The following is a 27,371-nucleotide window of genomic DNA, read 5'->3' on the forward strand; positions in this document are numbered from 1 at the left end:
TTCAAAACGTTCTGAGTACGTAAAAGCCAAAAAATGTCAAAATTTGCGATACAGCTGTCAGTTGCCAAATTGCATTGCCAAATCCCGACATATAAAAGGCACCCCTCGTATATATGTAGATCGGCATCTTTTCCTTACCAACCTCGAGCAACATTTGGAAAAACTGTTCGGTGCTTAAATACGTCTCGTGCTTTTGCGATTTTTGTCCCTGCGCACTCAGAATTCGTCGTTCCACAAATTGAGGGACCTACAATTTTAAGCCGCCTCCCAAAGGCAAATATTTCTCATGAGGAACTTTTTGATGGCAGAAATATACTCGGAGGTTTGCCATTGCCTGTCGAGGGGCAACTGCTATTAGAAAAATCTTTTTCTTCATTTTTGTGTTTCACGGAAATTTGAATCTACGTACTCCGAATGGTAGTTACGTACCAACCCATTCGGCTATGGCGGCCGTCATTTCTTTGCCTGCATTTCTACGGAAAACTACTTTGTGTACGCCATCGATACTCTGGCCGCTTTTTTGGAGCTAAAATCTATTCAAATAGGAATCCAATTCCTCAAATTTCTTTTTTTGTGGCGAAATAAGCTAGGCAGGCTTTGGTAGCAGAATCGGTCGAGAGTAGATTTTCTGTATCAGTTTTTGTTTTAAACTGCATTTTGTTGGCAGAACTCAAAACTGAAAAAAACCTGCGCTCAGGCAGCTTGAATTTCAAAAGGCAGTTTCCAAAGGATTTTCTTAAGATGCCGCTCCTGGACAGGCAATGACTATTTTTCTTGTACATCTCTGCTATGAAATGTGTACTCATAACTATCTCCTGGCATAATTTATGTATGAACTCCGATTTCATAGGTATTTTTATACGTGGTATTAGTTGATCTTTATTCGTCATAGAATTGTGTAAGTAAGTAACAACAAAAACAAAAATACTACAACCTGACTTCTCTGGCTACCTTCTGAATTGCAATTATTGTGAAATCGCGAGTAGAATTAAATGAGCATTTAATGAATTGTGCCAGCTTAAATATCGATTATATTTACTTATAGAATGAAATCCCAGCTCTTCGACGTCGCTGTCAATTTGGTGTGCAGCAATGGCTGCAAAAACAACAAAGTATTTAATTCTTCAGAGGAAAATACCAGCTTTGGGCTGTCAACATTTTGACACTTCATTATTGAGCGCTTACGAGCGAACTGGTTCAGCTATGCAGGCGAGCGCCCAGTGTGCCTGGGTGTGTGTTTGCTGATAGTGATACCAGTGCATGTGTGTGTGTGTGTGTTTTGCATTGAAATTAACACATTTAATTAGTGTTTAATGACACCTGATTAACGGAACCACAGTGATTGGGTAAATAAATACAAAACACCGCGCACACACAGAAATTTGCACGCGTTAATAGTTAAATATAAATGTGCGTGTGTGTGTGTGTGTGTGTATGCGCTTGGGTATAATGCCACTGTCAATTGGAGCGCTTAATTAAAATTTAAAAGTTTTCATAGCTTTTTAAGTATTTTTTGTATTTGTTTTTTTTTTGCTGAACTCTTCGTTTTTGTTTTAAAATTCACAACAAAAACAAATACGCAACGCTGAGAACTGCTGCGAAAATGCGCGTAGCTGCGAGAAAAACACTAACCGCCAGCTGTCATTAATTAAAGCTACAACAGCATCAATTACAAAAACAACAACAAGGTAAATCATTACAACAACAATACACGAAAGTGAAACAAGTGAGAAAAAACCGAAAAAAGATTGGTTGAAATAAAATCAGCGCTCGCAGAAAAGTGAAACTGGCGACGGACAAAGGCGAAAACAACAAAACCATTGCGATGGCAACAACAATAATTGACATATTGGAAAGTGAAAGCAACAACAACAAAACATTCTAGAATGGCCAGTAAAAAGCAGTGCGTTCGCCTGGCGCCAAAGCACGCAAATTACGACAACTTTCATTGCCTGTACGCCCCAAAGTATGCAATACCGCGAGCAGTTATGCAAAATAAATAACGGTATGCAATGAGGAAAAGCGAAAAATGAGGAAATGTGGAAATCAAGTGTCGTGTCAAAATGGTATTAAAATGGAGTAAAAGTCAGGCGAGTGAAAATCCCCAACAAACATACATACACACACACAACGCATGCATATTCGCTTTATATGGGTGAGACTCGTGTGTGCGTGCGTGCGTGTGTGTGCCTGAGCTGAGTGCACAGCAATTGACGCTATCGCTATAATTACTCGTATATCAGCAATTACAACAACAAAAATAACAAACAATTTCAGCAACAGCAACAACAACAATAACAAGTAGTGCAATTGCAATGAGTGCAATAAATAATGCAGGTTGACATGCAACACTGAGAAAAAACAAGTAAAAAGCAACAAAAATAAAAACAACAACAATAAGGGCAACACTTCAACTTCCAGTACGACCTCTGCCTGTCAATTTTTTATTTTTTTTCCTTTTATTTTTTTGAATTCTTCCCCCTGTTTGCTTCATTTGCTCACGCTTGAGGTCAATTTGCCAAAAGGTAAATAAATGCCGTCGATACAACGACGCTCCACAACCAACCGCTGCTACTGTCAACAAGCGCATATAAATGGTTGTTTTTGCATTCATGATTCATCTAGTTGTTGGTATTATTACAGTCCATCCTGCTGGCACATTTATTTTTACTACATATTGGTTGTGAATTTTTCACTCTTCATTGACTCTTACACCACACCAGCACTCGACAGGCCGATGAGGATAGAGGCCAGTCGTGTTATGCATTGACACCAGCCTGCTCTGCCTGTTCGTTACTCCGAAAATGCCTTCTCATCACACCTCATTTACCGATATTAATCGCTGCATTGTGCTGTGATCATATGGAGAGGTCAGAAAATGCGACAGTAACGGTCTGAGGAGAGTGGGTGAGGTGGCGCTGGCGTTGCGGAGGCAAGCGATACACGATGCAGTGGCTGATGGTCGTCGTTTGCGCTCTACTGATTTATTATCCAATGCGCTCATAAATAAATTAACAGGCGACGAAAAATCGAAAATCGACCGCGACAACAATAGCAATTACAACAAGTTGAGATAGGACAGCTGAGAGCATGCGAAGGGGAGCTGTAGCAGGTAAATATGACGCTCGCTGTGATGAAGGAGTGGTAATTCAGAAAAATGCAGGTGGCGAGGATGTCGCTAAGTGGTGATTTCATGACAGACTTAGTAACAAGGTGCTAGATCTGGTCTATGACAGGACTTTGGTCGTAAATTTAATGGAAATAGGATTCCAACTCGTTTCTCGTTCTCACTATTCGCCAGACTTGGAACCCTGGGATTCCTCGAACTATTATTTGTTCCCCAATTTGAAGAACGCGTTGGTGAGGAAAAGATTTTATTCAAAGGAGCAGGTGATTGCAGAAACGAGTGGTTATTTTTCAGACTAGGATAAATCCTATCATTCGGAAGAGATCAACAAAGTAGAATAGCATTGCATGAAGTGTATAGGCCTAACAGAAGACTATGTCGAAATATAAAAAAGGCTTACACCAAAACAATTAAGTAGTTTTTGATTTTTGCACGAATTTTGCAAACGACCCCCGTAGATTGCATTAAATAACTATAAAACATGGATTTATTGCCAAGTTTCAGCCATTTATTTGATTCTTGTTGAATTCTAAAACTTTTTTTATAAAAATATAGTTTTTTCTCTTAAAAAACCCCTATACATCCTAGCTTCAAAACTTGTGCAGAAAAATTTTATAAAAATGTACAATATGGAATACTTGTGTGGTGGCCAAAGAACTTCGATTTTATGCATCACCGGCGCCTTAAGAATGACCCCTAATAAAGCCCTCGAGGTGCTAGTCAACTTACCTGCTCTAAATTTTGTAGGAATACACGTGACCGCCGGTTCAGCACTAAGACTTAATAGTATGATGCTATGGAAGACCTAGCGGTTCGGCCATGCTTCTCTTCCACATACTATGAGTAGTTATAATCAAGAAATCGACTACTCTTTCCGTAAACGCACCTTCGACAGGCTCTTCAAGTCTAACATCCCGTCAAGAAGAAAGTAGCAAACTGAAAGGCCATGGAGAAAAGGGGAAGTAAATCGGAGCTAGAAAATAAAGTAAGCTATGGAGTTTTTTCAAAAGAATTAGGATTAGAATTTTCTGTCCGACTTCCAGACTACTGTATCCTCTACCAGGCAGAAGTCTTAGCCATAAAGGAGGTAACTGTGTATCTTAACGCACGCGCCGTAACAAAAACTACGATAAATATCTTCTCGGACAGCCAAGCGACCAGCGAATCAATAGAGGCAGTTATACTAAGATCAACATAGAGAAATTGAAGGAAATCGCAAGGCCGATGAGCTAGCCAGAGCTAATCTTCCACTTCTTGAAAACAGATCCAACATTGGAGTCCCTATGGCAACTTTCAAAGTAATCATAAAAAATAATATTATTCAGGAGGCCAATAGGTCATAGAGAGAAGAAAATACTTGTGTTACAACTATTCTAATTTGGCCGCAAATAGATAAGAGAAGATCAGAATAGTTGCTTAAACTCTCAAGAGAGATCATTTCGAGGGTCGCGGCTTGTGTCACCGGTCATTGACAGTTAGGAAGGCACTCTTCTAGACTAGGAATATTTATCGCATGAATACTGCAGAAGTTGTAGAGACGAGGAAGAGGAAGAAACAGTAGATTACTTCCTCAGTAAATGTCCAGCCTTAGCTAGGAGTAGAGCAAAGTTGTTGGGAAAATACACTTTTCATTCTCTTACGGAACTATTCGATGTCTAAAGAGTCTAATTGGCTCCATGGACACTAACATTAAGGTTCCCTTGTTACACAGTGGTACCACAAATTTTATAAAAATGTCCCACTTTTTTCCGAATTTTTGGAAAAAACTTCGCAGTACGCAATTTTATAGCTCATTGAAGGTTGAATAAATAAAATGCAAGTTTCAAGTAGCTCAAAAATCGCGCTGATTCTTAACACTTTTTTTGGCAGACAGTGTTGGGCGTTTTCTTACACATAAAATATTTGGAGTATTCATTGAAAGCAGACGAACGAAATGTATTCTCTGTAATTCTAAAATCGTTGTTGCTAGTAATTGATACGGTAATTTATACGTTGGTGAAAAACATTTATTTTATTTTTTATAAAAATTGTGTGGCAACCCTAATTTAGCTGCTGACAAAACTAATACACCTCTAAATATGTTTCATTTGTTGGACATATTGTAGAATTGTTGGGCATTTTTGAAGTAAGCAAAAATGTGGCAGCCCTATTCAAAAAATTAACATTTTCCCAGTCGTGCAAAGAAGATTGTAATTAAAAAAAATATTATGACAACCCTATGCCAGTCTAATTGTCCACAATTGTTATTATATTTTAAATATATAGATAAATATTTACTTAAACACTTATACTTTAAGCCAAAAAAGGGTTCAAACCCTTGGAAATTTTTAAGTTTTGTATTAAACAAAAATGTGGCAATCCTATTCACAAAAATTAACTATTCTTAAAGTCTAGTTGTAGTAGTGAAAATATAAGCAGCATGCAAGAAAGCCATTTGTTCCTAGAAGATTCACATATTTTTATGAAAATGGATATGGCAACCCTAATGTAGATGAAATCAGTATTAACGCACTTTTCAATAGTTTTTATTTACTACTACTACCGCAAAATTTTATATGAAAAGTTTTGTATTAAATTAAAATAGGGCAATCCTATTCACAAAAATAACATTGACTAAAATAAAAGGTGTAGTACTCAAAAAATTTATATGTAGAAGATTCTAATTTTGTATAATATTATTAAAGCTAAAGTCACTTTGAAATATCTTTCATTCACTACGAATATTACAAAATTTTAGTCTTGAATTTGTGTATTACATTGAAATATGGCATCCCTATTCCCAAAAAATAACATTTCGTTAAGTCAATTAGTCGTCAAATTCTAAGTAGCATGCAAGACATTCATTTTAACGTACAAGGTTGAAAGTTTTTCATAAAAAATGTAATGACAACCCTGTTTTAAATGAATTTCAAACTAACCCCTTTTTATAATCGTCAAATTCTAAATAGCATTCAAGAAATTCATATTAACGAAGAAGGTTGAAAGTTTTTTTATAAAAAATGTAATGGCAACCCTATTTTAAATGACTTTGAAACTAATCCCTTGTTATGATATATTTTAATTGTCACTGCAAGTACTGCAATATTCTCGTTTTTGGTTTCTGGCTTTGTATTAAATTGAAATGTGGCAACCCTATTCGAAAAAATTAACAAAGACTAAAGTAAAGTATGTAGAAGGCAAGAAATTCATATATGCGTAAACGGTTCTAATTTCTTTATAAAAAAATTGTTGGCAACCCTACTCTAGATAAAGTTGAAACTACTGCCCGTTTAAATACTTGTGATTGGCTATGGCTATTGGAAAATTTTAGTTCTTAATTTGTGGTTCTAATTTTTTTATAAAAAAACTGTTGGCAACCCTATTCTATATGAAGTCACTTTGAAATATTTTTAATTTATTATGAATATTGCAAAATTTGAATTTTTGTACTATATTAAATTAAAATGTGACAACCCTATTACCAAAAAATAACATTTTGTAAAGTCAAAGTTGAACGTAGAAGATTGAAATGTTTTTATAAATGTTTATATGGCAACACTATTTTAAATGAAGTCAAAATTAAGCCTGTTGAAATATTTTTATTGTAAATGCAAATACTGCAATATTTTGGGTTTGGACTCTGTTCTTTGTATTAAATTAAAATGTGGCAACCCTATTCGAAAAAATTAACATTGACTAAAGTTTGATAAAATATGTAGAACGCAAGCAATTCATATGAGCGTAAAAGGTTCTCATTTCTTTATAAAAAATTGTTGGCAACCCTACTCTGGATAAAGTTGAAACTTATGCCCGCTTAAATATTTTTGATTGGCTATGGCTATTGCAAAATTTTAGTTCTTAATTTGTGTATTAAAAAATTGTGGCAACCCTATGCACAAAAATAACAAATTAACATTGACAAAAGTATGATAAAATATGTAGAACGCAAGCAGTTCATATGAGCGTAAAAGGTTCTAATTTCTTTATAAAAAAATTGTTGGCAACCCTACTCTAGATAAAGTTGAAACTAAGGCCCGCTTAAATATTTTTGATTGGCTATGGCTATTGAAAAATTTTAGTTCTTAATTTGTGGTTCTAATTTTTTTATAAAAAAATTGTTGGTAACCCTACTTTAGATAAAGTTGAGACTTATGCCCGCTTAAATATTTTTGATTGACCATGGCTATTGGAAAATTTTAGTTCTTAATTTGTGTATTAAACAAATTGTGGCAACCCTATGCACAAAAATAAAATTTTACTAAAGTAAAATTTAAGTTCTTATTTATTCCGTTGGAAATACTTCTATCTATAAAAAACTTCAACAAATTAAATTTTTTTTCGTATAAATACAAATCCACAAGACCAATCCATTAAATGTCATTACACTGCCAGCAGAAGTTCTTAATTGATATGTAATACCCGCGTTTTCGCTACCAATGGCGCTGCGACAGGCGACATCGCGATATCGCAGCACGCCGCCCTTTCGAGCGCCCTCCCTTAGCGAAGCGTTCGCACAAATTTTAAAGTATTTGCAGGTCAAAAGTTGAATGTGACGCCAGTTTGCTGGACGCCAAGAATGAAAAGCAAATGCCAAAGAGCAAATGAAAAGAAAATGTTGACAAAAAGTAAAAGCGTAGTGAATTTAGCTGCTTCACCACCAGCGACGACACGACACACGGCACACTCGACTGCACATTTCCGTCAACTGGCTACACCAATTAGTGGAGGGTTTCTCGAAATAGCGAAATGAAAGCAAAAAACAAAACACACCAAAGCACTCAAATGCGCGGGATGGGTGACAATTTTTCGCACGCAGTGCACAAAAACAACAATGCCAACAGAAACGAAATGAGCAAAAGTACCTAAACCGCTGCAACTAACATGCCATGTATGCATGTGTGTGTGTGTGGCGTGTATGTGTGTGAGTGTTTGTGCTTGACAAATGTGTCGTCAGCATCTTAGCAGCAATGTGACGCCTATATTGTGGCGCTTAAGTGCCCCACCACAACTAACTACTTTACACCCACACTTGCCACCACTCAGCTCAATTCGCAAATGAGTTTTAGCTGAAATTTTAATTACTGAAATTGGCTCATAAACAACACAAGTTTTACATGGGACTTTTAGTTTTACTCATTTACAAATTTATTGCTTCTAGGCAACTGCGTGTGTTTGCCTGTATGTGTGTAGCCCTGCTTGTGCTTATTTGGTTGTTATTGGCGTTGTCATGCTTGTTAATGGCGGCAATTGGTAAATTCAAACTTCAATGTTTACCGAATTTGCGTAAATTTATTTGAGGCGTGTTCGAGTGGTTCTTTGTGTAGGTGTTTTTTGTTTTTTTTGAGGTGGCATAAAGCATTGAAAGCCGAAAAGTTTGGGACTTGCCTTTCGACTCACCCACTAAAAACCCACCCCAGTTCCGTTAATAGTCTAACTGTCCATGTTTACGGTTAACCCATTTGGCTATTAAGGGTGTCAGACGGTACGTCCAGCGTCCGTTCAGGGACGAACTCTATTTTTCCTGCCATGAACGCAAGCTACGCTCTCTTGCTTCCTTGCGTATTGTCTGCCGTTCTGAAGTAGCTTTGTTTTTGTAAATTTCCGTGTACTCTTTTACCATTAAATTGATTGGAAGTAGTCCTGCAATAACCACAATAGCGACCATAACACCGATATCGTCAGCAAACCCTATAACTTTTAACCCTGGGGGTAAACTGAGCCATAAGAATCCGTCATACATGATATTCCACAGCGTTGTGGAACTCCGCCAGTTATTTTACATTTCCTAACTCCCGCAACGGTATTATAGCAAAGGGTTCTGTCAGTGAAATAACTGACAATAATCCTGCGTATATACGTTGGTACCTGGAAGCAATCAAGCGCCATCAGGATCTGGTTCCAGTTCGCGGTATTGAAGGCGTTCTTTACGTCTAGCGTTGCCATTAGGCAGTACTCCTTGCTAACGTATAACCACCGAGTTCCTTCGACTGCCTTCTGCGCAATGGTTTTAACCGCAGCGACAGCATCTGTGGTTGATCGAGCCTTACCGAATCCGATTTGCGAGGATGATAGACCGCCTGCGTCATCAATAGCAGCCTCAAGACGATTAGCGATCAACCGTTCTGCGGTGTCAAGCACACAAAGGGGACGGTAGCCTGTAGGATCTTCCGCAGGCTTAGATCCTTTTGGTATCAGCACCAGTTTCTGTAACTTCCACTGAGTTGGAAATGTGCCTTTTTTGTAGAGATCTACAAAAATGTCGGTTTGACTTTGCATTGCCACTTTTAGTACCTCGTTGGGGACTTCGTCTGGGCCAGGAGCTTTATTGTTTTTGATCCGTTTAGTGATCATCAGGAGCTCGTCTTTGTTTGTCAACTGCATGTTTTGGTTCCCCTCGCAGCACCCTTCCAAATCGTAGGCTCGGAGAGCATTTTGTAGGGGGAACAATGTTTCAACTACATTACGTAGTGTGGCTGGGCGCATTGTAGGAAGTGGCTTGAAAACTTTTAGTTTTTTCATGACTAGCCTGTAACCGAGTCCCCAGGTGCATGTGTGTGTGGCCAGAGGGGGAAATTCATTAGCACTAAATTAGTGCGCTTCTAGTGGATTTTTTAACAGTGAAGTTTTAGTAGGTGTCACTGGTCCTCGTTGCATCCATTTGCCATTGTTAGTCCTATGGGAATGTTTTGGCTTCATAACCTATACACACACACACTTATGTACATAAGTAAGTACTCCCCAAGTGATGGTTCTTACGTACTTACTTACTTAGGTGGCCATAACAACCCGTTACCGAGTTACGGCCGATATCACTAGCTCTCTCCAGCGCCTCTGCTCCGCGCGCGCCTTCTCCAATTCTGTACACCAAGCGAGCATAGGGTTTCCTCCATCTGGTCTTTCCACCGGAGGATGGCGATGCGTTGAACTACGTCAATGTCGGCGTAGAGCTCATACAGCTCGTGGTTCATTCTTGAACTGTAGTCTTCGCCAACGCGCACAGGACCGAAGATCTTACGAAGAACTTTTCTCTCGAATACCCCAAGAGCGGCTGCATCGCTTTGTGGCACTACCCATGCCTCTGCGCCATAAAGCAACACGGGTATGATGAGCGTATTGTAAAGTGTCAGTTTGGTCATGGAGAGAGCTCGACTACTCAATTTCTTACTTAGCCCAAAGTAACACCTATTAGCAAGAGTGATTCTCCGTTTAATCTCCAGGCTGATATCTTGTTGCTGTTAACGGCGGTGCCAAGATAAATAAATTCTGGCACAACTTCGAAGGTATAGTTGTCCGCAATGACGTGCGTTCCTACACATTGTGTGTTCCGCGTTGTAGACAGCATATATTCGTGTTACCCTCGTTCACCGCCAGACCCAATCGTGATGATTCCTTTTCGATAGCAGAAAACGCAGCGGTGACATCTCGCTTACGGCGGTCGATAATGTCAATGTCCTCGGCATACGCAAGGAGCTAGACACATTTGTAGAAAATAGTGCCATTACGATGAACACCTGCTTTTCGGAGCACCCCTTCCATCACGAAGTTGAAGAGGTTGCATGACGGTGGATCGCCTTGTCTGAAACCTCGAACGGTATTGAATGGCTCGAAGAGGTTATTTCCTACCTTGACGGAGATGGTTGTGTTGACGCCAGACATGGTGGCGTACAGGCAATGCCTTATCGGGCTGTCGAACGCAGCTTTATAGTCGACAAAGAGATGATGGTTGTCGACTTCCTTTTCATGGGTCTTTTCAGGGATTTGGCGTAATGTGAAGATCTGAGTGATGGTTTTTAGTCCTAAAATTATTGCACAGTTTTAAGTCGGTTTCTGTTTTTTGATAGAAAAATATTCTCCGAAAGTTTAAATTAAAAAAAAAAAAACAAATTATGAAATTCTCAGCTGTTTACTTATCTCTCATTATTATTGTATTTTACCTATTTCTACTGTTATCTCCTCTACTACTTCCGTCACTGTAAACACACTAATTTGTATTTGGAGCAATTTTTTGAGTTTTGCACAAAATCGAAATATGCGTGGCGCCAGCTAAATGTGTCTGTTTTCAACTTCCAAATGTGCAACTACTGATTTAGGGCAACCGCATCCGTTATGAGAAATATGCGGAGGCGAAGTAGAGAGTGGCTGCGTTGGAAAAAACATAGAAAATAACTAAACATTGTAAATAAATGGATTGTAGCATAAATTGAGAGAAAAATACAATTTTCAAAAACTCAAATTATTAACTTGTTTTCACTTTTTAAACTCAGTTAGTTCTGTGACCTCAATCGGCGAGTTTGCATACACTTACGAGGAAAGTAATAGAATAGTGATAGTCAAGGTTACTTTTATTTGGTTTTTGTAATTACCATGAATTTTTTATACAAATATATTGTAGTTCATTCTACAACAAATAACACAAACAAAATCAGCTTAATTAACTGTGCACAAAATTTACAAAAATTCTTTGGGGTTTCATCGAAATTTCAAACTTTTAAAAAAATTATTAAAAAAATATATAAAAATTAAAAAAAAATTAGGTACGCAGTTTTGTAGCCTATTAAATTTTAGATTAATAAAGTAGACTCTGAAAGTGGTTCAAACTTTTCTTTAATTTTTGATAATTTTTTCCCTTTTGTTAAACATTTTTGCGATATAAAAATGTAAGTAAATGTCGTCCATTCATTACATGGGATTTTAAATATTTTGCATATCAAATTAAGAGTCTGCAGAGAAGTTTTGCGATTAATATTAAATCCTTAAATTGCAATTTAATTTTTAATCTAAAATTCCACTTCCTCAGCGATGAATTTGAAATTGTTACATAAAAATTGTAGCCAATTGAGAAGGCACAAATTCTTGGTGGATTTGTAGTATGATTTACTTGTGTCCGGCTTATTTTACAATATGGAATACTTGTGAGGTGGCCATCAACTCAAACGGTAAGAGTCGTATACTCAAAAGGTTAGGTTAGGTTAGGTAGTGATGGTTACCCAGAGAGTAGGCCCACTTGGACGAAAGAAGTTTGGTTCATCCTTTGTGATACCATTGCAAGAGGGGAAAAAGAGGTGAAGGAAAAAAGGACGAAAGGGAAACGGAGTGGGTGTTTGCGGACTACGAACGGTGACTAGTCTGCGGTTGTGTTAACCTCTTTATGTTGCTGATGAAGTTCATCAGATTTTTGTTTTCACGACCTGCTATATCAGCCGGCGTAGAAAAGACGTGAGAACCAAGATGCTTGAATCTTAGTCCCGCGTGAGCTTCACAGTTGAGGAGTTTTCAATAATGTCACTGTGACCAGGTATCCAAATTATCTTTATATCGAAGAATTCTTATGCAATCCAGAAAGAGATCCGGCATTCCCTGACCAGTTTCGAATGCACCATAATAGAGCCTAGGGCCCTAATTGCCGCTTGGCTATCGGAGTAAATATTTACCTTCTTAACAGTTATTACGCAATTAAGTAGCCAGTCAGCTGCTTCTTTAATTGCGGCCACCTCTGCTTGGAACACACTGTAGTGATCCGGGAGCCTGACTTTGAGGAATACTCCTGCTTTGTAGAATACTCCTCCTCCAACCCTACCGTCCAGCTTCGAGCTATCCGTGAACAGGTTAACTAGGCCCTGTCCCCAAGTGTTGCCCACGGTCTACTCCTCCCTTGGTGGAATATGGGTGGAGGAAGTTTCGCGTGGACTAACCGAGGGCACGCACTGATCCGTCGACGAGGGGATGAACTAAAAGTTTCTGAGGATGCTTGAGTGCCCATATGTGAGAATGAGCTTTATAGCCCAAGCCCCTCAGTCTGATTGTGCAGCGGCAATTTTGCCTGCGATGTCTGTAGGTACCGCATTTAACATTACATTAAGCGCCAGGGTAGGAGTAGTTCGAAGCGCCCCACTGATTCCAATGAGTGCAGACCTCTTAACTCTCTCTAGCTTTTTTTTACAACTCTAGGCGAGAGGCCCCATCTTTTGCCAATGTTGGACTTCCACGTTAGCTTACTGTCAAGGATTAGACTTAGGTACTTTCCCTTGTCAGAAAGCACCAACGGAGCGCCCCCATGGAGGGGAGTTGAGTTCTGGGTATTTTATATTTCGTCGTGAAAAGGACGAGCTCCGTCTTAAGTGGATTCACCGATAAGCCGCAGTCTGCTGCCCATCGAACCACTACGTTCAGATATCCCTACATTAAATTGTACAGGGTATCTATAAACTTTCCTCTAACAATTAATGACATATCATCCACGTAGGCAATCACCCTACAGCCCCTCCTCACCAGCTCCTCTAGCAAGTCATTGTGAACAATGATCCAGAGAAATGGTGAGAGCACACCGCCTTGCGGCATGGTCCTGCTCACCTTGCAAGAGTCGTATTCTCTGCTGGGCAAGGTCCAAAGAACTTCGATTTTATGCATCACCGGTGCCTTAAGAAGGACCCTTAATAAAGTTCTCGAAGTGCTAGTCAACTTGCCTGCTCTAAATTTTGTAGGAATACACGTGACCGCCGCTTCAGCACTAAGACTTAATAGTATGAAGCTATGAAGGACTCGGCGGTTCGGGCACGCTTCTATTCCAAATACTATGAGTAGTTATAATCAAGAAATCGACTACTCTTTCCCTAAACGCACCTTCGACAGGCTCTTCAAGACTAACATCCCGTCAAGAAGAGAGTAGCAAACTGAAAGGCCATGGAGAAAAGAGGAAATAAATCGGAGCTAGAAAATAAAGTAACCTATGGAGTTTTTTCAAAAGAATTAGGATTAGAATTTTCTGTACAACTTCCGGACTACTGTAGCGTCTACCAGGCAGAAGTCTTAGCCATAAAGAAGGTAACTGTGTATCTTAATGCATGCGCCGTAACAAAAACTACGATAAATATCTTCTCCCACAGCCAAGCGGCCAGCGAATCAATAGAGGAAGTTATACTAAGATCAAATGTTGCTCAGTAATGCCTGGCAGCTCTAAATGATATTAGTACCGTTTTCAGGGTCACTCTTATGTGGATTCCTGAACATAGAGAAATTGAAGGAAATTGCAGGGCCGATGAGCTAGCCAGAAAAGGTACTAATCTTCCACTTCTTGAAAACAGAGTCAACATTGGATTCCCTATGGCAACTTTCAAAGTAATCATAAAAAATAATATTCTTCAGGAGGCCAATAGGTCATAGAGAGAAGAAAATACTTGTGTTACAACTATTCTAATTTGGCCGCAAATAGATAAGAAAAGATCAGAATAGTTGCTTAACCTCTCAAGGGAGATCATTTCGAAGGTCGTGGCTTGTGTTACCGGTCATTGGCAGTTAGGAGGGCACTCTTCTAGACTAGGAATATTTATCGCATGAATACTGCAGAAGTTGTAGAGACGAGGAAGAGGAAGAAACAGTAGATTACTTCCTCAGTAAATGTCCAGCCTTAGCTAGGAGTAGAGCAAGGTTGTTGGGAAAATACACTTTTCATTCTCTTACGGAACTATTCGGTGTCTAAAGAGTCTAATTGACTCCATGAACACTAACATTAAGGTTCCCATGTGACACAGTGGTACCACAACGGACCTACATGGTCTAAGTGGCCTGGCTACTCTAAGGCGACTGCCACAAAAACCTAACCTAACCCTATTTGTACTTCGTTATCAAGTACTTGCCGCTCTTTCCGGACAAAAATGTCTTCTTAATCAGCACTAAAAAGAGATCTTTCAATCTTTGCTTTGCTTCCATCTATACTCCGTCGCAAAAAATGGCCACGCAACCAAAGATAGCTTTCGCTAGCGGCATGTTGAGAATCTGTACCAGCATTTCCTACCACAAGAACATTGACCTGTATATAGTAGAAACACTTCTCTAGAAGTCTTCTAATGAATTCGATCATGTTACTAATAGAAAATGATGTGGGGGCCTGTGTACAACTGGAATATTCCCCCGAATCAATTAAAACCCCAAAGCAGGGTGACGTTTGCGTGAATCCCCGAGCATAAGAGGTTTGAAGACAAGCAAAGGTTTAATTACCTCACAAAAGATCGGGCTCATTGTTATGTATATAGTCCAGGGTTTTCTGTCGAAAATTCAAGAGCTACAAGGAAGGAAATGGAAGAGAACTTAGTTTCAAACTGTTTATTAAAGATCTAACAAACGAACCTTGGAACTCAATCGAGAGAATCTAAAAACTTCTATTGGCTCCAGTTCGGACTTTACAAGAGATATCATCTTGAAGAAATGTACTGCAGATTTTGGGGATCGGCTGATGAAATACCAAGTATTTTATGCTCTTATCTATGATTATAAACCCTAAACTCATACCCCTTGCAAAGTTACTATCATCTTCATTCTAATTTGGGACACAAAGCCCTCCAAATTGTTTAATTTCGCTAAACAGCGTAAGTTTGGAGGATCTTAGTTAAGAGATTTTCGGGTCACAGTGTGAGGATATCTTATATAATAATAATAATAAGATCTAGCAGCCGACTTAGTCTGGCTAGGGTATGCCAATGTAACCGAATATTAAGAACTTGTTCCCATGACAGTCGGTTCTACATTACTGGAACGACCCAGGTTATATCCAGCCAAGGACTGTCACTCCAGCAGCATTTCCCGCAACACTTTTGCGTCGGCGATCTTAGCGACGGCTTCCTCTTTGTTAAAAATGTGGGACATCAGCCTGTAATCTTGCTTCCCTACTAAACCTCTATGTAGGTCACAGAATCTTTCTTTGTACTTTTCTGTTACCAATTCAACGGGATACTTGAAGTTTTCGTTATAAAAAAAAATCGACCTCATTCTACCTTTCTTTCACAACCATCAGAAACTCGAACTGTCTTGGCTCGATGATTCAAAGATTGAAGGTGGGATCGACGCTGCGATTTTCTCAGATCTTCTACCTTCGAAACAACTTCGGAAATGAGGTCGCAAGTCGAGGACAAACAGAATTCAGAATATTCAGAAATAAGACTTAAACGATCTGAAGATAATCTCCAAAGAGCAGCCAATCTCTTCAGGAATACCTGGATGACGTTGAGAGACTCGGACATCGTCTTTTTGGGTCATCGAATGTTGGGTATAGCTTATAATGCTTACTGCCGAAGCTGTAGAAATGAAAACGAGAAGCAGATGCCCAACTTTAATGAGGAAGCGAAGGATCAGCTTGGTAGTTTTTGATTATAATTTTCTGGACGGTTTGTTCTCCTCAAAATCTCCTATTTCATCAACGGCTTAGCTGATTTTAAATGGTTTTCTGTGTACTGAGTTCTTCGCTCTCTTCTTAATCTAATCGAATCATATACTAATATACTGTTAGTATCTGACCGCCGGGGGCAACTTAAATACTTAGATTAGCGACTAAAGTGGCCCTACTTCCTTTGTAGTTAGCCTTTGCTAGAAATTATCCATTGCCCTTCAAGCTCGTTCAGCATCTTCTTAAATTAAATATTTAGCTTCGGGCAGCCAGGTATAGTTGGTGTGTAGAGATCTTGAACTAAGCACAATCGAAAACTTTCTGCACTTATATTCGAAAAAGTTCATTGGATGTGCAGAGTCCAAATTCTTTCGAATATTGTAGATGTTCTTACATTTTTTTTAATTTAAACTTTTTTTAACATACATTCATACGCTATATGTATGCATGAGCGTGCATTTTCAACTTTTTGCTTGTTAAATTTTTTCCTCGATTTTTAATAATTTTTTTCTTTTCAATTCAATTATTCATATTATTTCATTCGTCCACTTTTCCTATACAAACAAGAATACTCGAAACTGGCTACCCGGCTAAAATTTCTACTTTGCAATCCACCAACCCATATGCACGTACATGTACTTTCACGCATGTGTACTTTCATACAAACATATATAATTGTTTCTATGTTTCTCTTCAGAAATATTCTTTTCTTTTTTATTTATTCACTCTGCACGTGTGTTTGCTCAAAGCTTTAAGTGTTTTTAGATTTTTTTTGAGTTATCGTAACAGCTGTTTTTTCCATATTCAATTGAGTATTTTTTAGTTCTACTTTATTTTCATATCTAAACAAACATATGCCCGTGTATTTGAGCGCATGTCAAGCATTTGTTTGTTATCCTGGCCATTGTTATCCCACAATACTCATGTCAGGCCACAGGGGTCAGGCGACCGACCAGTTAGCTGGTGAGTTACTCATACCTACATTAGCCTACCAATCTATTTATTTTTTCGTTGTTTTTGAGGCAGTCATGTAATCAATTGCTTTTGTGTTTACTTAGATTTGATTTGGACAATTTCATGTGTTGGTAAAAGTACAGTGATTGTGAAAAGTGGAGGGATAGGGGGTAAGTAAAATTTTTTTTAACGAAATCAAGTAAAGAATTATGTAGTAAGAAATGTAATGAATTAAGAATATGGATAATATGCTGATATGAAGAGTTTTTGAAAATATTTTTCGAACAAATGTTTCGGATAGTTTTTTGAATATATTTTTCAGATACATTTTGGAATATATTTTTCAAATACAGCGTTCGAACATATCTTTCGGACACATTTTGGAATATATTTTTCAAACATGTTTTTTGAAAACATTTTTCGGACACATTTCGGAATATGTTTCCCAGATATTACTTTCGAACATATTTTTCGGACACAAGTTGGAATATATTTTTAAAATATATTTTTTCGAACATATTTTTCTGACACATTTTGGAATATATTTTTGAAATTTATCTTTGAAACATACCTTTGGAACATATTTTTCTGGCACATTTTCGAATATATTTCTCAAACATAACTTTCGAACATAACTTTTGAACATATCTTTAAAACATATTTTTTGGAAAAATTTTGGAACATAATTTTCAAAAATATACCCTTCGAACATACAATATTTTTCGGACACATTTGGGGATATGGTTTTCAAATATAACTTTGAAAAATATCTTTCGAACATATTTTTCGGATACATTTTGGAATATATTTTTCAAATATACATATTTTTCAAATATAACTTTCGAACATAACTTTTGAACATATCTTTTAAACATATTTTTTGGAAAAATTTTGGAGTATAATTTTCAAAAATATACTTTTCGAACATATTTTTTCGGAAACATTTTGGGATATGTTTTTCAAATATAACTTTGAAAAATATCTTTCGAACATATGTTTCGGATACATTTTGGAATATATTTTTCAAATATATACTTTTCCGACGTATTTTGGAACATATTTTTTAAATATAACTTTCGAACATATATTTCGGACACATTTGGGAATATGTTCTTCAAACATAACTTTCGAACATATCTCTGAGCACATTTTTTGGGGTAATTTGGGAATATATTTTTCGAATATAACTTTCGGACATATCTTTCCAACACATTTTTCATGCACATTTTGGAACACGCTTTTCGGACACATTTTGGAATATATTTTTCGAAAGATATCGGACAATTTTTCGAACATGTCTTTCGGAGACATTTTCGAACACATTTTTCAAATACTTGCGTTCTCATAACCTTTGTCCACTTTTTATATTATATTATAATTAAAAGCAAAACTGATGTTGTCACATTCTCTAAAAAAACTCTGCACTTTTATGTTTCTATGTTGGCTATTTTGAAGGCTAAATGATCAATGCATTTTGCCAAAATTAAAAAAAATCATAACAATAACTTATAAGCTCTAAAAACAGTCAATTAAATTTGAAAATGAAAAGAAATACAAATGTTTAATTTTTTATCTCTTTATAAATCTCTGCGTTTTAAAATATGCGTAAAATATTCAAATGTTTGAAGTTGAATTGTGTAGCATCGTTCGCTTTTGTATTATAGTTGTTGCATTTTTGCTCGATTTTTAAATATAGTTACATACAAATATATCAGTTTATTGTTTTTTTCTCGCTATGAATATAATTTATACATCGACAGCTATAAAGGCGAAAAAAGGTGAAGAGTTGAGTGATAAATAAAGGTAACTGCATGGATAGTGAAATACGTCTTCTTATAAATCTGCATTTTTAAATAAATGTTAAAATGTTTTTTTTTTAAGGTTTCGTTATGCCAGATATAAAATGAATAGTCTCGAAATATACAAACTGCGGTCTAAGCGACCTTTTGTTTCTCTTTAATGGCATGCTACTTAGATATTTGCCACCAACTGAATTTCTTCAGCAGCACAAAGGAGTTACCACAGCCGTGAACATACATCTTTCGGTTATTTGTCCTTACTTACACCTATACCTCTTTCTTTATTCTTATTCCTACCTTAAATAGCAACACAAGTGAGCTCTCTTTTCCTTGGAGGCAAATTTATATCTATAGCAAAATTTTAATCTCACCTAGTCAAACTTAACATATCCTGAATGAACAAAGTACGTTCAGGCTCTTTCATGTGCCTTATAGCTAAATACCTGACACCTGATGGCCTCTGGCCAGGACCGGTCACACGAACAAATTAATTCTACTTGCCTTGAAATATTCAGGTAGAAGAGGTAATCAGTCTCAACAAATTGGTAGTCCTCTCCGGTGTGAACCAATTAACAAGCATTAGCAGTAAATATTCAGAGCCTTTAAAACCAGCCCTAGGGACAGTGCCTAATTTTTCATAAATCTACCTAATCATGAAATAATAAATTTCACTAAAACTATCTCCAATCTTAAAATGTTCCCGGAACTAAAAGAGCGTATATATCCCTACTATTTCCTATTCTGTGACAACTCTCCAAATAAACCTCGAAGTATCCAACAGGAGATCACTTTATAAATTTCTATGGCTTAAATTGACTCGAGCGAAGGTTGTTTGTACCTTAGTTCGATATTCGGCTGTGGGTTGGGGATTATATGCCTTTACCTTGCATGTGCACGTGTCAAACCACGAGGTCTGTTGTTGTTGAGGTGGTTGAACATTTCTGAGCTGAAATGCTCCTAATTAGTGACCAGCACCGTTTTTCTACCACTATCTCGTGTGATGATATTTTTTTTTGTGTTATTTCCAAGTCAGATCCATTTAGTGAGGTCCAAGTATAGGAGCAAATCCTTTATCTCGATGACTGAGATCTCCTTAATTTGCTGTAGGAAAGGCTTACCGCAGGATCGGAGTCGTGCCCTGGCTAGTCTCGGACATTCACATAAATAGTGGAACAGACTTTCCTTCGCCCCTTCCGCTTGACAGCTTCTACAGATAGGATTGAAGGGTAGATTGAGTCTAGCTGCATGATCCCCTACTTTCCAATGTCCTGTAAGGGTTGCAGTGATACGTGAAATGTTTGGCCGAGAACATCCTAACAGGTGGTTCGTCCTTTGAATTTTGTATGACGGGCATGTGTTTTTTGTTGTAATGCCTGTAGTTAGTTGCTTCCATCTTCTTTCGGCTAAAGCAAGATAGGGGAAAGCGATGGATGCTTTTAGTGTGTTCAGTGGGGTGGAGACTGCCACCGCCTCTGCTATGTCTAGTGTCGAGCCCTTTCTTGCTAGCTCATCCGCTATCTCATTGCCCCGTGTGTTCCTATGACCGGGAACCCATATCAGGGTAATTTCAAGCCAATGGCTGAGCAGTTTCAGCTCCTCTCTACACTGTAGGACCAGTTTGGATGAAACGTAGTCGGAGTCTAAGGCCTTAATAGCTGCTTGACTGTCTGAGAAAATAGCTACTCTTGCACCAACTACCTTGTAGAGTTCTAGGAATTTGCATGCTTCTCTGATCGCTAAAAGTTCTGCCTGGAACACGGTGGCATAATCAGGAAGACGAATTGATTGAGATAGGTTGAGTGGCTCCGAATGGAAGCCAGCTCCCACACCACAGTTTATCTAAGAACCATCGGTATAAATTTCGATATCGTGTCTTCCAATCACCTCTCCTTTGCTCCACTCGGCTCTCGGTGGAAAACGTACCGTAAAGTCTTTCTTGAAGTTGAGGTCGGGGACTGTGTAGTCTGATCCGTTTTTGAGTAGCGGGGGTCCCTGTAGGAGGATCTTGCTGTGACCGTGCGACCTTGTTGTCCAGCTTCCTATGTCTCTGAGTCTCACCGCGCTGCAAGTAGCTATTGTTTTAATGTGTAAATCTAATGGCAATAGATGTGTTAGTACATTGAGCGCTTCAGTAGAACTGGTGCTAAGCGCTCCTGTAGTTAAGATACACGCTGTTCTTTGTATCTTGTTCAGCTTTGTTTTGTTGTATTTCCTTTCTGTTGCAGGCCACCAAACTAGTGCCGCATATGTTAGTATTGGCCTTACAATGGCTGTGTAGGACCAGTTGGATAATTTTGGTTGGAGATCCCATTTTTTTCCCAACATTCTCTTACACGTGTAAAGTGCTATATTCGCTTTCTTTACCCTGTACTCTACGTTGGACTTCCAGCTGAGTTTGGGGTCCAGGATAACCCCTAGGTATTTTGCCTGTTTGGTTAGCGTGAGGCTGACGCCGTTTAGTTTTGGGAGATTAAAGTTTGGCACCTTGGTTTTCTTGGTGAATAGCATCAGTTCAGTTTTTCTCGGGTTTACACTTAAGCCACAGTCCGTGGGCCAATTGGTGAGTAATACCAGAGCTCCTTCCATTATCTCACTGATTGTGGTTGGAAACATTCCTGAAACCATAAGCACTATGTCGTCCGCGTACGCCACCACTTTAATTCCCTTTCGGTTAAATTTGGTGAGGATGTTGTTGGGGACTAGTAACCACAGCAGAGGGGATAAGACTCCCCCCTGACGGGTTCCCCTGTTGACAGAGCGTTTTATCGTGCTACTGCCTGCCACGAGGTCTATTCCAGTTTTTAACATCTGTATATCAGTGTTCTAAGCGTAAAGATTTGACTTACCATTCACCAGACCTCGTGGCCCTGGATACCAGCTAAGCTAAGGACAGCTCCTTGTCCTCCGCATATTTAATTAGTTATTTACCAGGTTTAAGTGGCGTCGTTGTTCCTATGTGCGATGCGGCTGCCAAACCAACCTTCCAGGTCTATCCGAAAAGTGTATGACCTAACTGCTAGTTTCCCCGTCTTTGCTTTTCTGTAGCATCGGACTAGTGTAACGTTTGACTGAAGTAACCGCTTTCAACACTCTTTCCTAGCAGTCCCAGAATTCGTTTTTGGTATGGTTTGGTAGTTCGTTCATTCTGGTAATTTTGATTGTTTCCTTGATCACGGGTCCGAAAAAGTGGGAACGACCACATCAATCTCTCATATCAGAGTAAGACCATCATTAACCTCTTAGCTAAAGTATGAATCGATAGTCGGAATGGTTTGAGGCTTTCTGATTGGAAAATACTAAGTTAGGCTTATCGAAATACCTACTCATGCTACCTCCAACGTCAATCAAAGTGGACGTCAATCAACTCGTCTTCATATTTTTCCTTCGAAAATGTCTTTAACTCACTTGCATGAATTCTGCTGCTTCAAGATTTTCAAATTAGCTTTATATATATATATAATTGGCGCGTACACCCTTTTTGGGTGTTTGGCCGAGCTCCTCCTCCTATTTGTGGTACGCGTCTTGATGTTATTCCACAAATGGAGGGACCTACAGTTTCAAGCTGACTCCGAACGGCAGATATTTTTATGAGAAGGTTTTTCATGGCAGAAATACACTCGGAGGTTTGCCATTGCCTGCCGAGGGGCGACCGCTATTAGAAAAAAACTTTTTTATCATTTTGGTGTTTCACCGAGATTCGAAGCGACGTTCTCTCTGTGAATTCCGAATGGTAGTCACACACCATATCAACGGCGGCCGCCAGCCGCTTTAGCTACCAAATATTTAAGCAGTTAGACTTAGATTTGATTTAAAGTGACGATCACATGACCGTCCATTTTATGTTATTTGAACGGTCCGGATATATATCCAGCCAAGTATTGCCACTTCAGTGGCATTCCCCAAGAATTCGTGGGGTATTTTATGCTTCTCGAACAACAACAACAGATACTTCGTCAAGGCCTGATTGTCGTTGATTGCTTTTTGTTGCAGCTCGCTCTGCTTTCTGAGAGGGAAGTTTACTGAGTCATCTTCATGGCACTTGATATCATGACATTGTAGCGATTTTCCTAAATATGGCGAATCTATAGATGAAGAGAATCAATACCATTAAGTTAGATGTGATCAAGAGCAAAGGCACTACAAAGTCTGTCTTTCAAATACCAAACGTTATTTGGTTGCAACCAGTCATGTTTTGGAATTTGGTGGCCATATAGAAATGGAAGAAAATGGATTAATTTCAACTGATACTGCATAGCTTTTATTCAAAAGTCTGTCCTTATCTGGCCAAAGCGCACTCTATCTGCAATAAAGTGTACCAGATCTGTCTGACTTGGAGATGGGCGAAATGAACAAAAGATAGTAAGTGAGAAAACTGGGAAATCCCACTTGAAAAATGATATCAAGAGACCTTATTAAGTCAGCTTTAAGAGCCATCTCTGTGTGAGAGGGATTTCAATAAAAAACTGGGTTTCGCAGGAAGTCCAGCCTGATAAAAAAGGCAGCAAGTGTTCTACGCTAGGACTTTAGAAGTGTATCTCAGGCTTGTCTTCAGGAGAAGGCATCCTTCTTGATTGGTACGGTAACCGCTTACGCGACTTTGGCTATAGTTCGTTTGCAGGCCTGCATCAGATAAGCAGTTCTCATTCGAGGCTTTGTTTCGGCTTTAATTGGGGAAGGGTTTTTACGTGGCGGGTCACAAACCCAGCGCATTATCAGATATCTTGGGCTGATTCGCATTCTCCCATTAGCTCGCTTTCAAACGTATGTTCGGGAGCTATCCAGAGGATACGTGGGACCGTATGCAGAAGAATCGTCCTGGCTACTCCCAAGTGAGTGAGAATTGGGCATTTTTTCCACTTGCGTTGACTTCTACACACGAAACCATTCTCCCATGTTGAATAAATCGTCAGCGATCTTACTCGTTCTCCTTCTAGCCCCAGTCGATAAGTTTAAAAAACTTAAAAAATCAGACGATTTCCTTAACTTAGAGTTCCAGGTTCAAAAAGTGCCTTGAAATAATGTACCGCAAGAAGCATTTGAAAAAGAAATAGGAAGCAAGTACATAAAATGACCTTCTTAAATGCTAGTACCTCCTCTAACTACCAGAACTGCATTTCTTAAATATGCTTTGCCTCGTTTTCTTCCGCTGCGTAAACATTTCTTGTTCTTTTTCGAAATAGTTCTTTTTTCATAACACAGAACTGATTACCAATCAACTTTTTCCGCAATAAAATATTTAAATTAACACAGCTGTCAACTACCTACTTATAGTTTCTAATTAAGCGCAGATTCCTCTCTACAGCGGCTATCAACGAACCGGCACTTGTTGGCTTTTGGCTTCCTTAAGGCGTTACTGTATCGGAAATTGTCGCACATTTAACTTTTAATCATTCATTGAAGCTTTCGATGTGCATGAAAACCATGCACCAGTTAGCAACAAAAATAGCAACAACTATTTGAAAATGATTTGCATCCCTAACGCAACTTTTACGCGATTTGTGGATCATCAAACAAGATTACCAAGTTTTTTGCTAATGATTTTTTTATGATTCTCAATTAGGAAAACGAATGTGCGAATGTGCGAATATTGCAGTTTTTCAAGTTGATCTCGTTTTTATGATTTTTGCCTAATTTAATTTCTAATGTGGTTGTTGTTGTGAAGCGTGCTGATTAAAAATATTTTGGACCTGTTGAGGCGAACAGATTTAATGGCACCAAGACAATGCGTTGTTGTTGTTCCTACGCAAAATTTTTTGCACGATCACAAAAAAGCGAATGTTGCAATGAGGAAATCATAAAAGTAGCGCAGATGGAGAGGTAAAAGGGAGATGTAGAGGCAAAAAAAAGGCGAGAGGAGGCTTGAAGTATTTTTTTCAATTAGGGTTTTTGTTACTCTCTTTGGCGAAGATGCTTAGATTGCAGCTCATTATGAAAGCGAGTTTTTAGAAACAAAATCATATAAAAGCTGCGGAGCTCTGTTGTTTAGCCAGACACAAGTCGAACAGTTTTCAATAGAACAACTCCGTTGAAAAATCTTAAAAAAATGGTAAATATTTATTTGTGAAAAAAATTTTTATTTAAAAAAGCTCAAGGAAAAGTGTTGAAAAGTTCATTTAAGAGAGAGAAAAAAATATAATGACTATTATATTATATAAAAGTAGTGAAAAAAGTGAACATTTGTCCGAAGGAAAGAGTTTTTGTTCAAAAATTATAATAAAAAATAAAAATATCCATGGCATAATTTTTAATAGTGAAGCCAGGAATAAGGAGTGGAGAAAATATTTAAATATAATAAATAATATTGTTAAAAAAATTGTTTTTCCATTAAACGAATGTGCGAATACTGCAATAAAACGATTTTTCAATAAAACTTATTTTGTAAATGAATAAAAGAAATAAAAATTTTTACAAATAAAATAAAAAATAATATGAAGGGTAAAATCTTCACAAACATAAATAAAATAATATTTCTTCGAAGTCGAAATATTTTTTTAATCTTTTTTGAAAAAGAAAAGAAATTTAAATGAAGAAAATAATATATTGTAAAAATTCTTAGAATAAAATAAAAATTAATATGAAGGGTAAATTCTTCACAAACATGAATAAAATAAAACAAAATATTTTTTCGAAGTCTATTTTGAAAAAAAAAAAAATTTAAATGAAGAAAATAAAATAAAAACTCTTAAAATAAAATAAAAATTAATATGAAGGGTAAAATTTTCACAAACATAAATAAAATAAAACAAAATATTTTTTCGAGGTCGAAATATTTTTTTAATCTTTTTCGAAAAAAAAAATTTAAATGAAGGAAAAAATTTAAATGAAATGAATAAAATAAAAACTCTTAGAAATGAGATTGAAAACAGTATAAGTGACACAATTTTTACAAACAAAAATTAGATACAAAATATTTTTTATGACGAAATTTTTTTTTGAATATTTTTTTTAACTTTTTCAATGATTTTTTTTTGATAAAAACAAAAATTTTTTAATAAATTGAATGAAAATTTTATAAATCAAATAAAATTAAATTTCAATGGCAAACTTTTTATAGCAATAAATGAAGAAAAAAAATATTTTCATGATAAAAGTTTTTGAAAAACTTTTCACATTTTTTTAATAAAATAATTCTAAATGAAATAAATTTTTCTCAGCAAAGTTTTTTTTAATTAAATAACCAATTTAATGAATAGTTTGAATAAAAACTTGTACAAATTATATAAAAAAAATTTAAATGATACATTTTTTATAAAAAGAAATTAAGAAAAATGTATCTTCTTGATAAACTTTTTTGAAAATCTCTTCGAATTTTTTACTAAACTAATTTTTAAATGAAATAATTTTTTCTCAAATATTTTTTTTAATTAAAGCAAAAACTGGAATGAATAAATTGAATAAAAACTTTTCTAAATCAAATAAAAAAAACGGTTTAAATGAAAAATTGCTCATCGAAATAAATTAAAAAAAAAATGTTTTCATGATAAAATTTTCCGAAAGTCTTTTGACATTTTTTTAATAAAATATTTTTTATAGAGAAGTAAATTTTTTAAATGAATAAATAAATTTTTAATAAACAAAATCAATTAGTTAATAACTAAAACCTTTTCCCGTATTTGCAGAAATTCTTCGCCATCGCCACCTTCGCCGCCATCTTGGCCTGCGCTTGCGCTGATGTCTCTGAGTTGGGTTACGCTTACAGCCAACCTGCTGCTAGCGCTCCCGTGAACTCATACATCCCACCAGCTGCCAATGTCCCCATTCCATCATTCGCCCCTGCCCCAGCACCAGTATACCACCCAGCACCTGCTCCAGTCCACCACCACCACGTTCCTGCTGCCGCTGCTCCAGCTCCAGTCTATGCCCCTGCTCCAGTCTACCACCCTGCGCCATCTGCTCCCGTGTCGTCGTACATCCCACCAGCTGCTACTGCCCCTGAGCCAGTCTTTGCTCCAGCTCCAGCTCCACACTATCACCCAGAACCCGCTGCAGCTGCTCCTGCCCCAGTTTATGCTCCAGCTCCAGCTCCAGTCTACCACCCAGCACCTGCTGCCGCTGCTCCAGCTCCAGTCTATGCTCCAGCCCCAGTCTATGCTCCAGAGCCAGTTTATCAACAAGCTGCTTCTGAGACTTACGAACAACCTGCTGAAGATGGTTACCGTTACCGCACTGTCCGTCGTCGTGTGCTCAAACACCGTCGTTTCTAAACGCAGTCTTTTGTTGTACTAGAGCTTTAAAGCTTAGCAAACGAAAAGTGGACAAATGAGAGGCTTTCGTGGCGAATTCGTTTTTTTAATTCGTTTGACATTTGCTGTTAACTATATTTTCGAAAATAAATGTTTTTATTAAAAAAAGAAAA

At 37.6% G+C, this 27,371-nt stretch overlaps 1 protein-coding gene across 2 annotated transcripts; it reads left to right on the plus strand.

The window, feature by feature from the left end:
* Positions 1-1,572: 1,572 nt before the first annotated feature.
* Positions 1,573-27,371, plus strand: LOC129245423 (uncharacterized). 2 transcript variants are annotated; one of them, XM_054883582.1, is made up of 2 exons: positions 1,573-2,090; positions 26,635-27,371. In XM_054883582.1, the coding sequence occupies exons 1-2, from the start codon at positions 2,064-2,066 to the stop codon at positions 27,217-27,219; spliced, it is 612 nt and encodes a 203-aa protein (XP_054739557.1). In that variant the 5' UTR covers positions 1,573-2,063; the 3' UTR covers positions 27,220-27,371. The 2 variants fall into 2 exon arrangements, with proteins under 2 accessions (XP_054739557.1, XP_054739558.1); XM_054883583.1 differs by lacking the exon at positions 1,573-2,090 and adding an exon at positions 25,018-25,061.

This window comes from Anastrepha obliqua, chromosome 4 (assembly GCF_027943255.1).
Source record: "Anastrepha obliqua isolate idAnaObli1 chromosome 4, idAnaObli1_1.0, whole genome shotgun sequence".
NCBI classification, from domain to species: Eukaryota; Metazoa; Arthropoda; class Insecta; order Diptera; family Tephritidae; genus Anastrepha; species Anastrepha obliqua.